Source organism: Mya arenaria, chromosome 10 (assembly GCF_026914265.1).
Source record: "Mya arenaria isolate MELC-2E11 chromosome 10, ASM2691426v1".
Taxonomy (NCBI): Eukaryota; Metazoa; Mollusca; class Bivalvia; order Myida; family Myidae; genus Mya; species Mya arenaria.
In genome coordinates, this window is record NC_069131.1 from 51881835 (window position 1) to 51905768 (window position 23934).

Sequence of the window (23934 nt, forward strand, 5' to 3'; positions counted from 1 at the left end):
ATAACATGCATTTTTATGAGAAAATAGAGTGGCAAATCATTAGGATTGATGAAACTAAGATACTAATGGCTGGAGCCCTATAACAAATGTTGATATATTTTAAATATTGCCTAAAGACCACCATTTAAGCAAAATGCTTAAAGATTAAATTATCCCTGAGTTTATGTAAGAGTCCTCGTTGGCGAGTGGTTTTGTTGCCAGTTTTCAAAATAAATTCTTGACTGTACCAGTGTGGGTTCGCTCCCCACTACAGCCAGATTCATTTTATGCGTTGCATTTTTTTCAGATGCATTACTCAGTGTGTGTATACCACGTGATAGATTACGCCATATATGTCGGAAGGCAACACTACCTAAATTAAAGACTTAAATCAAAGATAACGTTTCTTTAATTACACCAATTTAAATAAAACAAAGGGCAGACTATGCCGCTTACAGAGCCCGGCCTTTGTGTTATTACAGAAGTTTGATAAGATGATTAGTTTCATCAAACACTTCGATAAACCTGTTTTCAAAATACTGTTTTGACAGTGCTCCGTCAGACGGCCGTATTGTGAAAAGGTTTGTCGAAGTGTTTTAAAAAACTAAAATCTCAATCAAACTCTTTTAAAGACCGAAGGCGGGGCTCCGTGAGCGGCATAGACTGCGCTTTATTTCATTTAAAATGGTGAAGAAATAGTGAAGTTATCCTTGTTTAAAGTCTTTATCCGAAGCAAAATATTGCCTTTCGACGTAGCATTTATGACGCAATTCATCACGTGGTCTAGTTACTGGAAACAAATATTTTGGTCCAAAAACATCAGCGAAATGTTAAGATATATTCAATCGAGCTCCTGCTAAGACAATGCAATTCCTGACTGACAGGTTTTACCATGAATCACCTACCAGGAAATATAATTGGAATGAAATGTGATCGGTCAAGAGCAGATGATTTGGTGGATCCAATTTGGTCCGTTTTTTATTAACTTCAGATAAAAGAATATTGCAATGTGGCACATTGTTATTCAGTGACACTACTCCATACATGCATGGTTTATTTCAAATGCCATATATTTATATATGGGTTATTTCTCGATGCACTGCAGGGAAATGATGTTCACCAATACTCCCGAGTTCAGGGATTCCGTCAAGTGTGGTCGAGGATTATCACCAGTCACCATTGATTACATCATCCATCATATTTTCATAAAAAAACCTTAAAATGGCAAATGTTGACGTTACTGTGACAACTAATCACATCTATTGACCAATTATTTTGGCACTCAGGATCATACATACATATAAATTGAACAAACCTTGAATATTATTGCACGGTCATATATATTGACCAATCATTGAACATTTTGGTTACATTTGATCTATCCATTTAACCAGTGTTATGATTCTCTTGTACATTTAACTATACATTGTCGAAAATAAAGAAGCTGTGAGCTTATGTTTATTTTAAAATAGAGCTGATCAGCCTAATCAAACATTCGGAATATTCAGAGGATCAACAATTTTGACGATGACCTTCACCCAAATAGGAATCTTCCAACTCCTGTTAACCTAACTCCAGATTTTATCCTTATCTGTAAAGTGTTAGTTTATTTAATGGTTTACTTGAACGAGAGATGACCATTTTCCTCGGACGTAAATTAAAATGCAACATGTATCTTAGGGTAAATTGTCATCACTGCAAATTGATTGCATAATTTATGATAGCACCATTCTATCAAATGTTGACACTAAACTATATATATCTAATACCATTCCTTGACCTCAATTTGACATCCAAGTTAACAGCTACCCTTGAATCAATCATTGTTTATAGTTGAATTTCAGCAATCTTGGAAAAACCTGGAGAGTGCCAAAGTGAAGACATTCTTATGTAACCCAACTATTGCATTGGGTCAAATACAAACACACCACATGTTCGAGTACATAACTAGGACACAAATTAGTGTTTTTCTCTTTATTTTTCTGCAGACTGTACAGGCTATCAAATCTATTTCCCCTTTTTCGTCTTGATTTTCCTCATGTAGAACTCGAGCTCTTTGCCCTCCAAGATGTACCCATCACAGCGACCGGTGCACCCAGGACGAGAAGCAATTTTCGCTGAAAATATAGAAATCAATACAATGTACAAGGCTTGTATTGTAGAATAACAAACATTTTTAAGATTATCATAGAAATATTTAATCTTAAGTTTCAACTGGTTATTCCTTCAGTTTTACTGGAAGAAAGCACAACAATTTAAGAGAAGTTCGCTCAGCAGATTGGTAACGCTGAAGTTTTTCTCACGGAACATTAAAAGGTGTCCTAAGAATTTCATCATTGCAAACTTCTCTCAAATGATTAAAAAGTTTCATCCACATACAGATTTTGTAACGCCCCTCTGAGTAATACATAAAATAAAACATGCAAGTACGAACTGCACTAGTAAAATGGTTTATTTCCGGCCCTGCTAAAATACATATTTTATATAAAAGGGCCTGTTAGAGAATTTGATACCAAGCACTAGTGTGAGAATTTGGGCTGGTTATTTCAAATTTTATTTCAATGTTTTGAAGCCATTAAGATTGCCAACATGTATATTTTTGTGAACTGGTTACTTTACCATTCTACAAAAATATACATGCCAGCATCAGGTATTATTTTAAACTCTGCATTATGATTAGGCCTAAAAAAAAAATAATGTCTGTTTCGGGTAACCCGACCCTACCTATAAAAATGCGCCGACCCTAACTATTTTTTTCCGTTTCTGAGCAAAAAAATATTTGTTAGCGAATAGAGAGTTACGAAGGGCTGATAAATGCGAATTGGACGATCAGAATTATTGTTTATATGATAAAACAAAGTCAGGCAATGACAGTAATGTAGGAAAGACTGCTATGTGCAAGGAAACACTCTGAACTTACCACAGATTTTGAAAAAAAAAATCCCTACCCAAATTTTTTGAGAAGGTTACCCTAAACAAACCTTTTTTTTTTGGCCTTAAGAAAGTGGTCTGTATCATCTTTCAAAGTGTTTGTGTTTGCTCAGAGTATTGGTAACGCTGAAGTTTTTCTCATGGAACATTAAAAGGTGTCCTAAGAATTTCATCACTGCAAACTATAGGACTCTTAAAAACATTTTTTATAGGTAGCCGACCAATTTTTGCTTTACATTGAAATAAAAAAAATCACAATGTCTTATACAAGCATGTATTAGGGCATTTTGTACTGCTACGGAACTTTCCATGATATATATGTATGACTTGGATTGGAATTTGTTTGCTGCAACTAGAACAAGTTATGAAGGCAGTCAGAGTAACTATGACATGAGACGAGGTCCTTGGACAGCTGTAAGGGTCAATACGACCTAAGTCTGCCCTCCCAGAGTCTAAATTATCATCATCCTGCCTTCACTTCTAGAACTTGATCAATACTGTTAATAATTGTTCGCAATGTTGCGTATTTAAGGTTCAAATGACTAATTTTACAAATGTAGCAAAAATTAAGAGCCACAGTTGAGCAAGTAATGTTATTATTCAGAGAGAGAATTCCATTGTTCGTCCATCAATTGGGTAGTCTCAATTATTTTTTTGTTAATAATTTGTTTGGGCCATTTTTACACAGATGTGTCTGATCACTGGCAACATAATGCGACGATTTTAACTATCGAATCTCTTGAATTCTTGACCAACTATCTAAAGACCTTCAATTTCAGCCAACATTTATTTATTTGCTCAGAAGATTGGTAACGCTGAAGTTTTTCTCATGGAACATTAAAAGGTGTCCTAAGAATTTCATCATTGCAAATTACATGGCTGAAATACAATCAGATTCACAAAATAATCTGCAGGCATTTTTCTGGAAATTTTAGGGTTTTAATATGTACACCTTTGAAGGAAAATTCTTGAAATAGGAATAAATAAATCTAGGGGCATCATATTAAATTGGTACTAATTTGTAATTTTAAAGATTTATTGCAGAATATCAGAAAAGTGAGAGATGCAAGATCATTAGATGAAGAAGGCCAGATCTTAGGTGGTAACACTATCGGATAGTGTAGTCACGTTAATCAGAGCTACAATGAACCATCACGAGATCAGTTGTATTTTTTCTCATCATTTGATCAGCCCAAGTTTCATTTTTAACACCAACAAATCACTCCAATCACGCCTCAAAAAATCTTTTGAGAATGACACAGTATGACAAACTACACAACGCATAAAATTAAAGACTATTAATGTTTTCATTGTGCAACCATGATTCATTCACTGCTTTGCTTGAAAAAACATTCTTACAAGTCTGTTAATACTACCTGCCCTAATTTTGATCACAATTGGTGGCCTAAAGTCCCACTTATCTTGGGTTTGTAAAATATGTTTAACCCTTAGACTGCTGATGGCGATTTTAAAGGCTTTGCAAACGGCTTGGAACCAGACCAGACACCGAGTAACTCGGCGCCTGGTCAGGTTCCAAGCTGTTTGCCACTCAGTCAATATATGCCCAAAGTTTTAAGTAAATTGAAAGAAATTTAGAATAAACCTGACGACATTTTTGAGCAGACGACAATTTACCCAGCATGCAAAGGGTTAATTTCATCCTGGACCGGCAGTCAGGGTAACTATGACTATGGAAATCACCAAGGTCAATATAATTATAACCTTTCCCGTATGAAATATCATCATTCTGCCAAAATATTAATAAGGGATATATTTTTTATTTTTGGACAACAGCTGCTCAATAATTGCTCAGAGTATTGGTAACGCTGAAGTTTTTCTCATGGAACATTAAAAGGTGTCCTAAGAATTTCATCATTGCAAAATATTGTGCATATTGATACTTATAGGAGGTTTTTAAATCAACTGCCAATTGATCATGACATAGACCATTATTTAACTGCATGTTTAAAATGTGGTCAATTCTAATTTTCTTAAAAATATGGTTCCCAACAACAAATGTTGAAGATTTTTAAACGTCAGAGCTACAATGAACCATCACATGTGCTCAGGTTTCCGCACAATTGCCTCATCATATGTTAGGATGATAGGACAGAATTGCCAAAGAGCATGGTATTTTTTTTCTAAAAGCCCACAACCCGTAATGCAACATGGGTTTATAGTTTCCTTAGAGCATCCTGGCATCTGTCAAAGCATTGGTCTTAAGTAGTTCAACGGCGTTCAAGTCAAAACATGGTCATTTATATGAAGAGGTCATTTTGATATCATTATATTATTATTTTTTTTTACTTAAAATGTAAAAATTGAACTGGATTTATTTATTTAGAAGTCCAATTGATTATTAGATCCATTGAAGGTATAATAATTTTATGCTTGATGCTTGCTCAGAGTATTGGTAACGCTGAAGTTTTTCTCATGGAACATTAAAAGGTGTCCTAAGAATTTCATCACAGCAAACTTAATCGTTTTACATATTATTAAATCCTAATTCATAGGTAATAAATAACACTGAACTGGCAGTAATATTTTAAACTCGCTTTTTATCAGTGTCTAAATCTAAAAGAATTTTCAAGTCAACCCAGGTTCATGCTGATTTCAACATCAGAGCTACAATGAACCATCACTTGTGTTCAGGTTTATGCACAATTGCCTCATCAGTTGTTGGAAAATATTAAGATTTTTACCTCAAGTCCTGCACATTCATTACTGAGAAAAGGATTTTTTGGATAACAGAAGTATTCATAGTTTTTCCAGCTCATCAATGTTTAAATTACAAGAAACACATTTCCATGTGTGAGTTTACGAGAATCTGTATTTTTATGACAATATTTATTGTGTAAGAGTTTATTTCAGTATACATTTTCTAGCTTTATCACAAGTCTGCTCAGAAGTTTGGTAACGCTGAAGTTTTTCTCATGGAACATTAAAAGGTGTCCTAAGAATTTCATCATAACAAACTGTGAACTAAGGCCAAAAAAAAAAAATAGGTTCCTTTCCGGTCTCCTTCCCAAAAAAAAGAGGGTAGGTAGGTAGGCATTTTATTTATTTATTTTTTATTTTTTTGGGGGGGGGGGGGGGGGGGGGGGGAAGTGATCTAGAATAGAAGGTGGCTGACTTTTATTCAAAAACAACCATATTAACTGCGCATGAGACAATTTTAAAAGGTACTAAAGCATAAAATGTAAATACAAGTCCATTCATTTATTAAGAACTGTATAATGTGTATTAATTATAATGTATAGATATACATTTTCTAGAATATAAATGCATGTATTGTTGAACATGTTTGTCTGTATGACAGATGTCGAAAAAGAGTGCCTCAGATTTGTCAATTTTTCATTTTTACCAATTTCACATTTGTGCTATAATGCTATTCTTATATTTGATAGAATATTAAAATTCCAAACATTGCCAGAAGCTGTTTTTGTCACTTCAATGATCTCCGAAGTACACCTGACCCGTGTTCACAAAGCGTTTCCATTCTCAACTGAATTAAGAGTATGAAACTTAATTTCTTATTTAAATCTCAAAACTATGTTTAGTACTAAATTTAAGACACTAACTATTTGAAAGTGATACCGTAATTCACCTAAGAGTTCGGACACCTTAAATTAATTATTTTTTTCGCTGTCCGAAAACATAGAAAATTACCATTTTTACATTTTATTTACATGTTTGTTTAACCTGCCTTTTTTCTTCATGTTTGCATTTTACCACTTATTAATTTATCCGTAGTAATCAATGGTCATAAACTTATTTATTAAGCCTGTAGTGAAAATCCTTCATCAAGTTAATTAAAACACCATTTTATACATGCATTGAACTGAATAAACACATTCTATCGGCTTCAGATCAAAGAGTCACACTGTGTGACGTCACATAACTTACAGTTATACCCACGAGGATCTCGTGGAGAGCATGGACATTGCTATGCAGGATTAATATATAACTGTACGATTATTGACTGACGAACTCGACATGGGTGCCGCCATTTTAATAGACTGCTTATCAAATTACCGAATTCGTAATGAGACCAAAGAATTAACGGAAAGAAAGTACCGAAAAGTACTAAATATGCGCACAGTTAACTTTTACACCAATAAAAAGTATAGGGTCGGCGCGGAAATAAGAGGGTCGGTCGGGCGACCGGAAACAGACCTATTTTTTTTTTTGGCCGAACATTGAAAAAATCATGATCGCTTATCGAAGACGAGCATGTATATGTACAAGCTCTTCCTAAGGTTTTGACGCAGAGCTCGGTAGATACTGATATATTACAGAATCATGATTAGGTCTGACACACCCAGACCTCCCAACACCCCTTAGCCAAACTCCAAATACCTAGAGTTCTGCCAGCGGCAAACTGGTTTTGAAGGACTTGTTCCACCTGCTTGTCTAGTTGTTCCCCCTATTTGACAAGCAACCTCAGATCCCTTTACCAATTCCTTAACCCAAGCCTTCTTCAACCCTCATACCCATACAGACGGCAGTCATCACAATTAGATTTTTGGATAAACAAACATTAATCCTCATTTAAGTGTTTGCCATCAGCTATTTTTGTCAAAAAGCCCAGCCTTATAAATGAATGCAAGATGTTCGCTCAGCAGATTGGTAACGCTGAAGTTTTTCTCATGGAACATTAAAAGGTGTCCTAAGAATTTCATCACAGCAAACATGGTGCAGAATATTAAAATTCGAAGTACGTAAAACTTGATTGGCCATGGTATGTTTTGAATCAGTGTTAAAATGAGATAAATGACAAGAGGTCCATGCAGTTTCCAACATCAGAGCTACAATGAACCATCATGTGTGTTCAGGTTTCCGCACAATTGCCTCATCATATGTTGGAACACACCATAAATGAAAGGTACATATACTGCACATTTGCTGTAAATAGTTTACTCAAACAGGACATTACTTGGTTTACAAAATGAATGGTAGATTTTTTATACCTTATTTTAATTGCCCATGCAGGTTATTTTTTTTTAAGTTATGACAATAACGGGACAGTAGATAAGGGAACCATGTTGTTTGATTTTCAATATGTTTTAAGTTTGCTCAGAAGATTGGTAACGCTGAAGTTTTTCTCATGGAACATTAAAAGGTGTCCTAAGAATTTCATCATAGCAAACTGTGTACTGACATCGAGTTCCAGGACCTTAGACTTTTCTGTTTATTAATGGGACAAGCGTTTAATGTTCAAAGTCACTGTAAATTTTAACTTTGATTTACCAACCTCAGCCATTACTATGCTTGACCAAACTACCTTCCAAGTTTGAGGACCGTAGGCCTAATACTTCTATCAGTCAGACAAGGTTTGGTTGACTAATAGACAAAAAGAAGTGCAAAGCAATATACCCTTTGATGAGTAAAACTCGTCAACTATTATACTCGTTACTTGTGCAATCACTCGCTTATGCACTGGTTCTACAACTTCTTGTATTTGACGAAACAATCGGAGACCCCTTAAACCCTCCCTTAAAACAGCTTTAACACCAGCCCCTGACTCGCCATACCTAGAACTCTGCCGGTGGCAAATTGATCCTCCATGGCCTGTTCCACTGCCTTTGTCTTTTGCCTCTCCTCGTATTTCTTCATGGTCTTCTTGGAACGCTGCTTGTTTAGACGAGCGGTGTCCTCTTCGCTCTGTAAAATACAAGAATCACTGTTTTTAATACAGCCTGTTTTGGTCAAATACAGTCTGGGTTTATACTCTACAATTCTTATTAACCGGTATGTATAAAAGGAGAATTCAATGTCAATGACTGATTGCAAAGTTTGCTCAGAAGATTGGTAACGCTGAAGTTTTTCTCATGGAACATTAAAAGGTGTCCTAAGAATTTCATCATTGCAAACTCTTGTTACTATTCATGAAGATGATGGTAATATCCTATCAACAAGTAGGAAAAAGTTTTTTTTAATCGCTCCTAGTGCAAGTCCTCAGCAATACAAATGAGTCATAGATCAAGCACGATCAAAAACACATTCATACAAGCGGTCTACGATTTCTTATATCAAGACTAGTAGAATCGTATTGAACATAAAGAGCATCTTTTGACAAATTAGAAAAGATGTCACAGGTGTAAATACCAAGACTACAGTCACTGTCTCTGCAGTCCAACGATGCCAAGCCTGTTTTAATGTTGCATTGATAAGCGACCCTCGGTGACAACTGTCATTCAGAGAAGGAGATACGCAATGCACTGGTTTTTAAGGATTGTTAACAGAAAGTCAAGAGTCATAAAAAGAAAGACAATATAAAAATATATATTTATAGTTGTATAGAGAGATTATTTCTTCATGGATTTAAACTTTTAACACACTAAAATATAAAGATACCACAGTCATATTTTTTACATTTAACACTCTGGCTTTACTATTCAACAGGTCTGTTTAAAATGAGTAATCAATCTCAATGTCTGTTTGCACAAGATTTGCTCAGAATATTGGTAACGCTATGTTTTTCTCATGGAACATTAAAAGGTGTCCTAAGAATTTCATCATCGCAAAGTATGCATTTACTGGAAACTAGCAATTAAGTTCTCAGATTTGTATTTCTTGAAGTAAAGTTTCTTGCAACTGCATAGCTTATGACAAGTTGAATTTACAATGTAACAACAGCGAACATTTAGTGAACTACATCTGGTTTTAACAAGAACATTTTACATGATTACCAGTAAGAAATTGGGTTAGCGTAGATCTTCATCTCACAAGCTTTGAATAAGTTAACTTATCACAGAGCTGTCCAACATAAACAATACATACTATGAAGTGCTATGATCCAAGACTAGAGGAAACATTTTGAACAAACACGGTATCTATCAACTAATAAGAAAAGATGTCACAGGTGTAAATACCAAGACTACAGTCACTGTCTCTGCAGTCCAACGATGCCAAGCCTGTATTAATGTTGCATTGATAAGCGACCCTCGGTGACAATTGACATTCAGAGAAGGAGATACGCAATGCACTGGTTTCAAAGAGTTTAAATTACATTAATATTATTTTAACACCACATGTTTTGTGCATTTCACACAAATAATTTTCTTTCAACAGACATGAACTCTCAAATAAAGACCTTCAAAATAATGAGGCGGTGCGCTTATTTTTCAAATACAAGGACTTCACTCTATACAATTACAATAATTCAGTCAAATAATTTTAAGTCTGGCAGCTAAAAAAAGGAAGAAAAGAACTCTAAAAAATCCTGGCTCTCCAAACTTTTTACATTCTGGCACATTGTGTGCATTTCCAAAATCCCAAAACAACCAAAAAATGATTATTATTAAAGCCTGTTTTGAAAGATATATTCAGGTTGCTTTACTTTAAATTTATCAAGGTACTGGTTCAATGTAAGTGAAGGAGTCAACTACTGTTAGCACAAAGTTTGCTCAGAGTATTGGTAACGCTGAAGTTTTTCTCATGGAACATTAAAAGGTGTCCTAAGAATTTCATCATTGCAGACTCTGTGTCAAATTTAAATTCCAGAGTTTAAAAAACCTTTAAACTCCTTTATTAACAATGAGATGAATTTCATGACAGCCAACTTGTAGTGGACTTCCATTGTTTTTAAAAGTATGTTTTAAAGTGTGAATTTCAGTGTTTATAAAATCATTTAAAAAGATTAACAGTAGTAAATTGGTCAAATTTAATCCAAATATCTCGCTAGTTTTAAGACATTGAACAAATCATGGAGCTAATCAAACATTTAACAATACATATCATGAAGTCCTATGATCAAGAAGTGAAATCATTTTCAACATAAAGAGTATCTATTGACAAATTAGAAAAGATGTCACAGGTGTAAATACCAAGACTACAGTCACTGTCTCTGCAGTCCAACGATGCCAAGCCTGTTTTAATGTTGCATTGATAAGCGACCCTCGGTGACAACTGTCATTCAGAGAAGGAGATACGCAATGCACTTGTTTAAGGTTTTATTAGCAGCATGATATAGACAATGCCTTCCAACATGAATTTCAACTTTTACACACAATTTTCTTTTCTAACCCGAACCAAATCTATTTTTTTAGGCCTTATGTTTCAAGTAAAATATTTTGGTCTGGCAGCTCCACAATAAAGAACTCTCAAAATACAGATTTCGAAACTTTTTCCATTCTGCTGCCTCATGTGCACTTCCATCCTCATGTGCACTTCCATCACTGACTCAAAACAACTCGAGAATGATCATTGTTATTAAAGCCCGTTTTGTCAAATACATTCAGGGTGTCAGAGCTACTTTAAGTTAATCATATCTGTATGTCAAGAAGTCAACGACTGTTGGCACAAAGTTTGCTCAGAGTATTGGTAACGCTGAAGTTTTTCTCATGGAACATTAAAAGGTGTCCTAAGAATTTCATCATTGCAAACTTAGTGTCATATTTAAAATTCATGCATTAAAAAACTTTTAACTCCCTTTATTTACAATGAGATGAATTTCATGATAGCGACTTAAGGTGGACTACTCTCTATACAAGTTCATTTTAAAGTGTTAATGTAGGTGTTTACAAATATATTTTACAAAATTAGCAGTAAAGGAAATTGGAAAGGTTCGATCTTTTCTCACAAGTTTTAAATGAGATGGAACAAATGGAGCTATTCATTATAGAACATACTACGAGGTCCTATCAAGGGTAGTAGAATCATCTAATCCATACACAGCAACTGTCCACTAATTAGAAACGATGTCACAGGTGAAAATACCAAGACTACAGTCACTGTCTCTGCAGTCCAACGATGCCAAGCCTGTATTAATGTAGCATTGACAAGCGACCCTCGGTGACAACTGTCATTCAGAGAAGGAGATACGCAATGCATGTGGAAATACAACTGAAATTTTTCCATCAAAACTCTGAACATCACATATTTCGTACCTTTTACACAACTTTTTCTTTGAACAGACATGAACACCATAATTAATTTAAAGTTTGTAAATTATACCATCAAAAGCATTGTCAATACGGTATATATTCATTTCAGTCAAACTGATTACCGATTATATATCAATGAAATTAGTGTAATTGTCGAGGAGCTTCACGATGAAGAATTAAAGAAAAAACAAAAACACAGCTTTGCAAAGATATACTTTCAGGCTAGTTGTTTTGGACACATTTCAATCACTGCCTCTATAGCCCATAACCAGGGATAGGAAAATGTGAGAAAAATTGTACAGAATAGTAGTCATTAACAGTCAACACTTTTATGCAGAATGTCACAGGTGAAAATACCAAGACTGCAGTCACTGTCTCTGCAGTCCAACGATGCCAAGCCTGTATTAATGTTGCATTGATAAGCGACCCTCGGTGACAATTGACATTCAGAGAAGGAGATACGCAGTGCACTGGTTTTTAAACATCGCGATGATATAACCAGACATAACAAAATGATTGTACATTCAAAAATATTTTTTGAGTGAAAATATATAAGGCTCCCAGTGGGGAAGAAGCATAGCCCTATCCAGGCAACAGCAGGATTTAAGCAAGTTTAAGGGCAACTGGAAAAAAATGTTAATAGCTTGGTTGATCCATGTGGTCAATCAAGGAAACTCTGCCTGCTACTTTCTGTTACAGAGTTATGACTATTGGAAAGTTTTATATTGGTCTAATGAAAGCAGTTAACAGCAAGACTGATGAAGTTTCAAACTGGCTTGGAGACAAGCAGACCTGCCTCCTAAAATTAACATAAGGAAAATGTCATACAACAATCTAAAAACAACACATATAAATGCGAAAATTTTAAACCTGCAATTGAAAATCTCCTTAAGTTTTACTTTTAACAAATTACAAATGACCTGAGAGCATTTGATGGGAAGAATTTAATTTGTTTACAATAGCTAAATTTGTTATACATGGGAGAATGTCACAGGTGTAAATACCAAGACTACAGTCACTGTCTCTGCAGTCCAACGATGCCAAGCCTGTTTTAATGTAGCATTGACAAAAGACCCTCAATAGCACAAAGCCAAGGAAGGAGATACGCAATGCACAGGTCAAGATATTTTTAAAGGTCTTCATCTTTGAAAATATGTATTTCTTACATTTCCAAACTTACTGATGGTTAGCACCACACGATGTTGCAAAGACTATTTTCTTAACCAAGCCAGATACTTTATGTTCTTAACAACCAATCATAAAACTGTAATACAAGCCCAAATATATATGTATTACAGTAAGATTTAGGTATATATGACTCCACCAGCAGGACTTGCCATAGTTCCAGGTCACTCATTATAAACAATTATTTAGAACAAAATGAGTTCGTTTTTTTAACAAACCTTGCGCTTTACTTGATTCGAATTCAAGCTTACATTGATAAACACATTTATAAAGCCAAGTCAAAGATATATTCAAAATTCTAAATAAAACATCATTTATTCCACCTTACCAATTTAACACCCTTTTTGCGTCCGAGGGGAGCGGCATAGTGGTTCTCGTACCACTGTCTGAATGGTGTGGAGTCAACCTGGACGATGGCGCTTTTCACCAGGGTCTTGGTGCGCACCATCTCGTTGTTGCTGGCATTGTAAACCACATCGATGATCCTAGTCTTACGGGCGACAGCTGAAGATAATAAAAGATGAATACTGCAATTTTGCTTTTCATGATAAACTGGAATTTAAAAAGGAATTTTTTTTTTTTACAAATACCATTACGTATATATATAATATTCCAAAGCAAGTTTAATAACAAAACGAAATTCAGTCCGACTGCTTTTGATCTTAAAAATCAGAAGACTTCAGGTTTAATAGATTGCCATCATGGGACTCAGCCGAAAGATGGTGTAATAAGAATCATCATTGTCTTCCAAACATGGTCATCACCATATTCATTTTTTTTTTCAGTCGGACTGCCTTGCATCTTTATAATGAAAGACATCAGGATCAATAGATTGCCATCATGGAACTCAGCCGAAAGATGGTGTTATGAAAATCATCATTGTCTTCCAAACAGCGAGATCTACATGGTCCAGGGCTTTTTCACCTTCTTTGCTTAAAAAGGCTACTTCACAATTGGTAAAAGTGGCATTTTTCCCCAATTTCCAGATATTTTTTTCATATTCCCAGATATTTTTCCCAAAAAGGAAGATCTTACTTAAAAAATTTACAATAAAAATTTATTTTGATTGAGCAAATTATTCTTTTTTATCTTTAAAGTTGAAATAAGAAGAAAGCTGTATAATTTAAACGTTATTCGAGGGCCAATTACTCCATAGATTTATATTGTTTTCAATTTCCCATTTTGAGACGTTAACGCATTTAAATTTCCAAATTTGCAGAATTTCACGCGTTTAAATTTCCCTAAATGAAAAGGCTAGGCCTCTTCACAATTTTTGGTGAAAAAGCCCTGTGGTCATCACCATAAATAAATATTTTTTTTTTCCAAAGCAAATACAACAAAAACGAAATTCAGTCAGACTCTGCATCTTAATACTGGGAAGACATCAGGATAAATAGATTGCCATCATGGACTCAGTCGAAAGATGGTGTTATGAAAATCATCATTGTCTTCCCAAAAGCGAGATCTACATGGCCTTCACTTAATCCGTTAATTTTTCCAAAGCAAATTAAAAAACGAAATTGCGTTAGACCGCTTTTCATGTTTATAATGGAAGACATCAGGATCAATAGATTGCCATCATGGAACTCAGCCGAAAGATGGTGTTATGAAAATCATCATTGTCTTCCACACAGTGAGATTTACATATATTGTTCTAATCCACTATTTGTTTTCTTCGTTCAATGTAAAGGTGTTCATGGCATTGGATAGAAATTCAATACAATCTCATTGTTAAATTTTCACTTTAACTTGTGTTAAAGATATAATTAATACTTAGAAGATTTTTCAGAGTTTAACTTTAAACAAACTCACAGAAACAAAAACTCACAGAAACAAGTTATGTTCTATAATTCTGAATTTGGCAAGAAAAAATACCTACCAAATTTTCTTTGGACATTTTTCCATTTGAAAATGAACTGAAACATATACGAGAGATTTGTGGTTGGTTTCCAAGATTTGTTTAAAGAGAAATGAGTACGTTTTAACTCATGAAATTACCCTCTGATCCCCAAGCGAAGTTGCCAGTGTCAAGACGAAGAGCCCTGTACTTCTTGTTACCTCCTCGTGTCCGCACAGTGTGGATTCGTTTTGGTCCAAGCTGTAAAAAATGCATGCCATTTTTTTTTTAAATGTAAGAAGTGCAATGGTGTATCTTAACACTTTCAAAATAACCAGGTAGCGGTGTTAAAAACCCTGGCTATCTGAATTGACCCACCAGGGTCTGTTTCTAACTGCCCTTTTGTAACATGAGGTGATCCCCAAATTTCAGCAATTTTCCATACACATTTAAACTAAACTAAACGCATGAAATAAGCTTTCTAGTTACACCTTTTTCAGACAAATTCTGGCCACTTCAACTTTGTCACCAATGACATTATTATTTTTTCTAACGTTATGTTTAACGCACATTCGTTCAATTGCAAAAAAAAACTATTTTAAGTTCGTGTTTTTTTAAAGAAAAGAGCACTTACTTTAGTATTTGATGGTGGACGACCAAGTTCGAACTTTCGCTTCTGTCGAAGCTGGTTGACACGACCACCAGTCGACCTGCGTTTATGCCACTTGTCACGGGAAATACCTGTAAACAGTGGAAAAAAAATCAGGTCTCAAAATAGTAAAGTTCATGTTTTAAACGTAAATAAACGCAATGACAGCCAAAATGTTGGTAGATAGTTATATTAATGTCTCCTTTAACCATTTTATAACCTTTTATCCCATGTTAAAAGTTTAATATTAAGATGTTGATCGATTTTGCAGGTCTACGGTCAAAATGTTCAGTACGAACCCATGTTGGCTGTTTCCGGAAAGGATAAGCTCACGTATTTTCTCGCTGACAACGAGATACCAGTTAGCGAATAAGATCGTCTGAATCGTCATTTGGTTACCTTAAACCATTAGTTAGACTCCAACACAGTGATCTCCCATGCCACATTAACGGTCATCTTACCTACCTATGACTACATTTAACACCAGCCATAATTTCATAAAAGCAAACGGCCATCATCCTGTCAATAAATGAGCGAAATTAAAGCTCAAAAGTTGAGACAAAGCTGGGATTATGTACAATGTAGGGTTAATGCAGGTCACAAAGTGAACACTTTGTTTTACTGAAACTGTTTAACTTATTCAACTAAAAGTTGTAAAAGTATTATCTAGCAGTAAAGATGTTGAGGTATTACCAAAAGTCCATATTTTGTCCCCATCGTTATTTGTTTTGGCGTGGTGTGGTTCATATAAATGTAAGGAGTTAAATCTACATTTGTTTCGGAAGTCATTATGTATAATATCTCTCTCTCTCTCTCTCTCTCTCTCTCTCTCTCTCTCTCTCTCTCTCTCTCTCTCTCTCTCTCTACATATATGTATCTTTAAATTAAGTTATGTTTAGCTTTTTGGGACAGTTCTAGCATGTAAGTCATTGGAGATGGTATGGAGGACGATAAAGCATAATGAATTTTATTAACAACAGACATACATTCTTATGTAATGCAGAATGCTTTGTAATTTCGGAAACATATTAAATGATAGAACAATGTAATAGCAAAAATTTTAAAACACTGCACACTACTTGTTTAGTTTTGCTTGATGATAAAATAAAAATACACCTATTTCTCCTTTGATTTTTTCAGTGAAAAATACCCTAGATGAACTAAGGTTGTATAAGTACTTTTTAAATCCACAAGTTGATAACCTAATTTATTTTAATGAAAGTGCCCACAATCAATAGCGCGTTCAGTTTTTGGCAAAATTAGCAAAACTCTTTAGCTAACTCAAAGCGTATTGTGTATCGCTCATTTTGGAGTGAATTATGTTTTGAGAAATACATCTAGATATATTACCTTACAGCTTGTTAGTTCGTAAAATTTTATGCAAATATAGAACAACAAATCATATATTACCCTTAGAAAATGGAAGACATTGAATATGTATATATATATATATATTACACAAGTTTGCAGGGGCGGATCCAGGATTTTGGGTTGGGGGGGGGGGGCGTAACTTTTGATCACTCTAAAGGTTGCACTAGCAGATCCAGGGGCATACCTATAGTTCTAATATCATAACGAGGTTTCAAACATAGCATATAACAAGAACCTTCTTAACATGGAAAAAATGACGGTGAAAAATCAAAAAATAAAATTGGCGAAGCCAGGGATAGAACCACGGGCATTGAGATCTGCAGTTCAACGTCTTCACCGCTGGACCACCAAATCCGCACACTGGATCCGCTAGTGGTTTGCATCGTTTTAGATTTGTGTCCTCATATCAATCTGACCATTATGCTCGATCTTACTGGCATTCTGAACACCTCGGCCATTTTCTACGAAAGCCTTGGATGTATATGGACGTATTACAATGTCAGAAATCGGTACACTTTAACAATGCTGCAAGTAAATCGCGTAGTAATTTTAATTTAACTATTAAACTTAATAACTTTACTCTTGGGGATCTTAATTGTGTTTGAAAGAATACACTTCTCTTGCTATCAATTTTAACTAAGATCTACAAATACAAGCTTGAAACACTACACTAAGTCATAATATAATTCAAAATTTTACGAACTACTTCTTCTCTACTCTCCACATCTAGCGGCATACATCCGAGGTTGTTTTCGATAACAATTGGCCGAGGAGTTCCGAATGGAACAACCTCGGATGTATGCCGATACATCAGTCGAGGTTTTAAATACTAATATATTTATCTATAGTGTTTTAACGTGTATTTTGTAGCATAAGTCATTCAGATTCCCAAGAGTAAATTCATCAACTTTAAACGCGAAAATATTCACCTAATGTCGTTTTCGATGAAAATTGGCCGAGGTCTTCCAAATGTCTAACTGATTTACGCAAAGTGTGTATTTAGACTGACTTACACGAAGTGAATATTTAGAATAGTTTCGGTTTTCCGGTTAGCGCAGTGGTTGATGCACGCGCTTCTCACCTAGGCGACCTAGTGGGTTAAAAATTAAATGTTTTATGGCTTAAACCGTTAACGGTTAAAGAAAAATGCATAAAACATCAATTTTCGAACCTAAATATAAGACTCATCGATCTAAGTTTTGTCAACAATCTTATAACTTGTTTCTATGTTTTTTCGCAAAAAATTGGCTCGTTCCAAGACAAAAAAATAAAAAGGTTGTCAAAACGTTCAATCTGTGAGAGTGCAGCTTTAAAGAGACACTCTTACTCCTAAATAACATTTACCACAAGTAATGCAATTGTTAAAATATACCAAGAAGGACGAATACATGTAAAAAACATAATGATTCTTATGAAGGATAGGGAGTTTATATTGAAAGAAAGGTGCAGAAATCACGGTATTTCTACCTTATGAGACGATAGTAGATCACAGTAAATCTTTAAGCACTCACCAATCATTTAATGTTTTTGTATTTTAGCGATTAAATAAACGGTTACAATCTTGTTTTCAGTTAATAATATTTTCCATAAATGCAATATTCAGTACGTAATTAAGGGTTTATTACTCAAAATTTATGTTTGTTATACATGTGTATGTATTGATTTTGAATAAGAGTGTCACTTTAATAAATAAAGTGTTGTTATTTTTCGTTTTGATTTCTTTCTTACCCATGTATTGTCTTTTCCCTCAGTGCAGGGTTTATTGTCCTCTCTGTTATCGCATCTTTAACATATGGTAAGGCCAGGTATAATATTCACAGCTCATTTTTTTATATCTTTAATGACCAATAATAATAATAATAATTATAATAATAATAATAATAATAATAATAATAATAATAGTTGCTGTTTTATGTCAGAAATATGCATAATAATAATTGTTTTATGTCATCAATATGCACCAGAAATCAATATCACAGGTTGAGAAACGAAAAATAAATTAGGCTTTCACAGTGTGTGCATGTTAGCTGAGCAAATCAATACATGTTTAAGATACATAGAGCATATAAAATAAATCATACAAATATCACATACGCATCCGGAAGCCATTGTTGCCAGGCAACGGCCGCAGATGCTCAAACATAAAAACGTCCAATACTGGCCACTCTTGCTCCGGACAGCAGTGCTCCTGCAACGGAAACTCCAGTACGCACGCGCAAACTGCACACTCATATGGTTGGCCTTTATCCGTCCGGAAACAAAATTCAGAAGTAAAAACATCTTCTAAGTCCGAATCCGCGTTGTCCGTTATAAAGTCGTCGAAGAAAACTAACCTCTGTGCACAAGCATTGTCTATATGGTTTTCTGAAGATATTGTCTGGGCTGATAAACCGGAAGCGCCATCAATTCTTGGAAGGCCAGACTCCATCGCCGGGCACCTATGTGGCTGGTTTGGATGTGAACTGACGCACAAACAGATGTCACATTCTGGGTAATTGTCCGTCATTTGGACGTTGAGTCTTACGTGAACGTCCGGTCTCAGGCGCTGGGCAGCTGGATGCAGCACCATATGCTCCGGAACCGTGTGATGCCGAATGTGCCGTGGAATCTCTTCATGTGGACAGATAGCCGGTGGCGATGACATGTTGCCGGGGACTGACGCTCCTTCCGGTGAAAAAGACGGATCCACCATCGGAAAACCAAAGGCACAAACATCCTCATACGTTGGCGCTGCATCAATCACATTCTCGGCAAAGTAGCGATTGTCTGGTAACTCAAAAACTCCCATTTCGGTATTTTTTATGAAATTAATAGCAATTCCTTCAAATTTGTATATCTTTGTTCAAGTAATAGTTTAGTATTCAACTGTCCGAATATTGTTTTGCGAATGATGTTGTTTGAAAGATACAGGGCGTTAAATACTGAAGTAGGACAAGAACCTTCTTGACCATGTTTCACGGGGTGTTTTAAAGACAATCATTATTCCACTAACAAGTCCTTATTCTATAACAATGGGAGTTTATTAGACCACCTTTGAACCTGTGCAAACTTGTTCCCCGAAGGTCAGGGTTCAAACACTGACCAATCATTGACCAGCGATTGGCCAATCAGGGGCTCGCGAGAAGATTTTACGATGAAGGCATGTTTTCATTTGAACGTGTGCGACAAACAATCGGGGTGCTCTTTTAATTGTTTGGTTTTCCAATTGAAAAGATGTGTCTTACCTATGTATGACTATGGTCATGACTATGCCCCTTAAATGTTCATAAGTTTGCGTATGTATGATGAACAAAATATTAATGAGACTGCATTTGGTCACGAATTTAAATTTAAAGGTATATATACATTTTAACCGGAATGTCATGCATCATTAAATATAAGATCTTTTTTGAATTCTTTTAAAACGAATTGTAAAAAATCATTTCGGTATGAAATTATTTGATTATGGGACCAAGGAAAATTCGTTTAACGAACAGAAAAGTAAATATTTCAATAATGGCCGTAAATATTTAATTATTCGTAATCTTTATGCTATTCTTAAAGTGACACTCTTATTAAGTGATAAACCTTTAACTTTTTACTCAATAATGCATATACGGAAACGTTTAATTACTGATAACAAGACTGTAACCGTGTATTTAATAGCAGAAAGCGCAAAAATATTAAATGATTGATGAATTCTAACTCTACGATACCATGATATACTATAGTATATTAAGGTAGAAATACTGTGTTTTATGCATTTTGCTTTCAAATAAAACACAGTATCCTTCATTAAAACAATTGTTTTTGACATTTGTTCATCTTTTTTAAAAACTTAAAACAATATTATTGATTGTGGTAAATCTTATTTGGAAGTAAGAGTGCATCTTTAACCATTCATCTCAACAATGTGTATCACTGTGACCATACTGCAATATTATTGTATCATAAACTTACCTTTGAATATTATGGCAGATACAACAATAGTAAATTCTATATCGTGTTTATGTAATAAAGAATGTATGCTTATTTTCGCACTTACAAACTGCATACACCTGCTTATACCCTCAGTCAAAAAGAAACGCTAACTAGAATCTTTTACACTTCATTTTTTCTCTCTATGGCAATTTCCTAAACTATTTTTAAATGTAATGTTAAACAACCATTTAAATAAATTTTCATAACATTAGTAGAAAACTATCAGTACTGGCAGATTATTTGATGCTGTAACAACAATCATGCGAAAACTCAACAACGATCATGCGAAAACTCAATTCACAAGTAATCAGTATCTGGTATGTCCACCTTGTGCGTCACTAACTACAATACAGCGACGTCATATTGAGCGAATCACGGTCTTAATTGTCTCCTGTGGTATCGCTGCCCACTCTTCGTGCACAAAACGTGTAAGCTCATTAGCGTTTTGAGGATTACGCCGTCAAACACGGCGTTTCAGGGCGCTACATAAATGCTCGACTGGAGACAGGTGAGAATGCAGCCCATGGAAGAACTTGGATTTTCTCTCCTGAAGGTAGGTTGTTGAAACTCGAGCGGTATTGCACCTAGCGTTGTCCTGTTGGAACATAGTGACGTTCGGATTGGCGTTCATGAATGGTGCAACAACTGGCTCCAATATCTCATTTCGATATCGCTGTCCTGTTAGCCTACCTTGCACTTCCACTAAATGGGTTCGAGAATGAAAGGATATTGTACCCCACACCAAAACGTTAGGTCCCCCAAATCGATCCCTCTGACGTACACATAAGTCCGAAAAACGTTCGTTGCGTAGTCTATAGCAACGTATGCGTCCATCAGAGTGATCCAAGCAAAACCGTCATTCGTCGCTAAATAACACGGTGTTCCACTGTTGTTGAGTCCAACGGTGCTGTTGGTGTACCCAATCCCGACGTTTACGTCGACGTTCGGCTGTAAGGCACGGGCCGTTATGTGGGCGTCTAGCCCTAAGTCCACGTTCGGCCACATATTCTGGCATTGGTACGTCCAGGTGTTATAGCTGCGTTGGTCGTTTCCGGCAAAAATCTGTTACGTAGATGTGACGTCCTCATATAGCGGTCTTATGCAAGGGTCGTTACTCGCGGCCTGCCTGATCTTTGGCGACCATTAACTGTGCCAAATGTTCATTAAGAACCTTCCAGACGAGATATTGTCACACGCGACACACCAAAACGTGCAGCGACGTCACTATGACGTGCACCTACCTGTAACATACCAATAGCGTGATTACGTACATCAGCAGACAAATGTGGCATACTTAATACGGAAGAAACCTGATAATTAATGTGTTTTTCTTCAACTGTACTTCAACCCTTACACAAATTGACGTACACTCAACATGTACCTCGTACCCCGTGCAGTAAGTAACAATCTTTAGCTATAGAGATACATGTAATATTAATATAGTATCGTTTCTTATTTGGGTGAGTATATAATGTAATTTCATACGCGTTTAGACTATGTTATCATGTACTTATGTATGAGTCTTAATGTTTACTCGTCTGTTCTGACCATAAATTTGTGGGAACAGTGTACAAACAATATGCAAAATAAGTTATCTTTTTCTAGCCAGTAAAAGGCTATATCTAGCCAAATGTTAATTCCCTTAAAACAGGATAAAGTTTAAAACTCACTATGTTTTGTTTTGGTATTGTATAGGTAATATTTTCTTTCTTAAGAACTTTTGGAAATTAAAAGGAAATCATCTTGGTGATAATCACGAAAAATTCATTTTTATTTCGTGAAATCAAGATTCAGAAGAAACTTGGCTTTAAGGTTTGTTACGCTTAAGAAGTTTCGAAAAGTTGGATTCTGTCATTAAACTAGAAAAAATGCGTGTACATCCTGCTGCATGTTGAGTTCGGGATTCAGCGTCTCCCTCTAGAGTCGTTTAATTAAAACAACTTTGTCAATCGGAACTCCTCGGCTAGTATCAAGATATGGCGAAGCTTGCCGGAGATGGCCGAGTTGTTACGATTGCAACTTTGTTTGTCGTTTTGGGTTGACGAATAAGACTCAACTTGTCAAAATTACAACTATTTTTATTTATTTATTTATATACATATACTACCAAGGCATGAATAATTTCATATGGAGTTCAAATAAGGTTACTATGAAATTTTGGAACTTTGTATTTTAGGCCAATTAAACCAAAAGATGCACACTCCCGCAGAAACGTTGGGCCTTTCCTACCAGTTAACCAGGTAAGATGGGATTGAACCCTTCGATCGTCTTCCTCAGTTGACGAAAAGCGTTGTCCATCTCTTTTAATATCTGAATATATATAAATTGATCAAATAAGGCGAGGACGAACAAATAATAATGAAACTTTCATATTTAACATTGTTCGACTTAAACACAAAGCTTCTTTAAAAAAAACAGATAAATTTATATGTTTTGTCTAATTTTTTTATTTCAAACTCAATTGAATAAATTTGTACACAGACAAATGAGTAAAATAATATCGTGTAACATGTTTTCTTCGAATAAGATCGAAATAGATTATAATACACCAAATTGTACCATTTTAGACTAATAACCTAAACATTGCTTTCTTGAGGAGGTCTCCACATATAACGTTTAATGCTCATGTATATCCTTCATGTTGGTCGTCAGTCAGACTCTACCGCTAGACCATACTGGTTTATGCAAAGTGTATACACGTTTTCAGACAGTTAGCTTACGAGTAGTGAATAATCAGGCTGGCTTTCGAAAATGTGCATATTTAGACTAGCCCATGTAAATGTTCATATAGACTGGCTTACGCGAAGTGTTTATTTAGACATGCTTACGCGAGTTGTTAATTTAGACTGGCATACGCGAAGTGTATATTTCGGATATGATTTTAATCAGATTGAAATGGAAATAATTTTCTGGCTCAATGTTTTGTTTAAATCTTTTCTGTTTCATGTTAGAGAAGCCGTTCCCGATATATCTCAATAAAATCATTTATAACATCTTATTACTAAGACCAGGTATACTATTTCACAGTTTATTTCCTTATGCCTAATGAAAACTAATAAATTTAATGATAACTAAGCACATCGCGAATATGAACACGAAATTAATATCACAGATGGAAAAACATGGATTCATTT

General features: G+C 35.2%; 1 protein-coding gene and 12 non-coding genes across 13 annotated transcripts; all 13 read right to left on the bottom strand.

The window, feature by feature from the left end:
- Positions 1–1938: 1938 nt before the first annotated feature.
- LOC128206209 (40S ribosomal protein S8-like) lies at positions 1939–15813 on the bottom strand. Its single transcript, XM_052908520.1, has 6 exons — positions 15769–15813; positions 15455–15561; positions 14982–15081; positions 13312–13487; positions 8445–8574; positions 1939–2096 (listed from the first exon to the last, which is right to left on the bottom strand). Exons 1-6 carry the CDS (start codon positions 15770–15772, stop codon positions 1987–1989), a joined length of 627 nt encoding a protein of 208 aa, XP_052764480.1. The 5' UTR covers positions 15773–15813; the 3' UTR covers positions 1939–1986.
- LOC128207058 (small nucleolar RNA SNORD58) lies at positions 2245–2321 on the bottom strand. Its single transcript, XR_008256651.1, has one exon. It is a non-coding gene; the product is annotated as a small nucleolar RNA SNORD58 (small nucleolar RNA).
- LOC128207061 (small nucleolar RNA SNORD58) lies at positions 3015–3091 on the bottom strand. The gene has a single exon (XR_008256654.1). It is a non-coding gene; the product is annotated as a small nucleolar RNA SNORD58 (small nucleolar RNA).
- LOC128207051 (small nucleolar RNA SNORD58) lies at positions 3704–3780 on the bottom strand. Its single transcript, XR_008256644.1, has one exon. It is a non-coding gene; the product is annotated as a small nucleolar RNA SNORD58 (small nucleolar RNA).
- LOC128207059 (small nucleolar RNA SNORD58) lies at positions 4715–4791 on the bottom strand. The gene has a single exon (XR_008256652.1). It is a non-coding gene; the product is annotated as a small nucleolar RNA SNORD58 (small nucleolar RNA).
- On the bottom strand, positions 5308–5384 carry LOC128207062 (small nucleolar RNA SNORD58). The gene has a single exon (XR_008256655.1). It is a non-coding gene; the product is annotated as a small nucleolar RNA SNORD58 (small nucleolar RNA).
- LOC128207057 (small nucleolar RNA SNORD58) lies at positions 5808–5884 on the bottom strand. Its single transcript, XR_008256650.1, has one exon. It is a non-coding gene; the product is annotated as a small nucleolar RNA SNORD58 (small nucleolar RNA).
- On the bottom strand, positions 7524–7600 carry LOC128207056 (small nucleolar RNA SNORD58). Its single transcript, XR_008256649.1, has one exon. It is a non-coding gene; the product is annotated as a small nucleolar RNA SNORD58 (small nucleolar RNA).
- On the bottom strand, positions 7982–8058 carry LOC128207053 (small nucleolar RNA SNORD58). Its single transcript, XR_008256646.1, has one exon. It is a non-coding gene; the product is annotated as a small nucleolar RNA SNORD58 (small nucleolar RNA).
- On the bottom strand, positions 8706–8782 carry LOC128207052 (small nucleolar RNA SNORD58). The gene has a single exon (XR_008256645.1). It is a non-coding gene; the product is annotated as a small nucleolar RNA SNORD58 (small nucleolar RNA).
- On the bottom strand, positions 9362–9437 carry LOC128207060 (small nucleolar RNA SNORD58). The gene has a single exon (XR_008256653.1). It is a non-coding gene; the product is annotated as a small nucleolar RNA SNORD58 (small nucleolar RNA).
- LOC128207055 (small nucleolar RNA SNORD58) lies at positions 10315–10391 on the bottom strand. The gene has a single exon (XR_008256648.1). It is a non-coding gene; the product is annotated as a small nucleolar RNA SNORD58 (small nucleolar RNA).
- On the bottom strand, positions 11220–11296 carry LOC128207054 (small nucleolar RNA SNORD58). Its single transcript, XR_008256647.1, has one exon. It is a non-coding gene; the product is annotated as a small nucleolar RNA SNORD58 (small nucleolar RNA).
- Positions 15814–23934: the final 8121 nt, after the last annotated feature.

What these genes read in the sequence shown, in the direction of transcription:
- LOC128206209 (XM_052908520.1), bottom strand. An exon ending in GTCCACCATCAAATACTAAA is followed by an intron (nt 15,082 to 15,454) that starts GTAAGTGCTCTT and finishes CATTTTTTACAG; the next exon opens with CTTGGACCAAAACGAATCCA. An exon ending in TGCCACCGGCAGAGTTCTAG is followed by an intron (nt 2,097 to 8,444) that starts GTATGGCGAGTC and finishes CTATATTTTCAG; the next exon opens with CGAAAATTGCTTCTCGTCCT.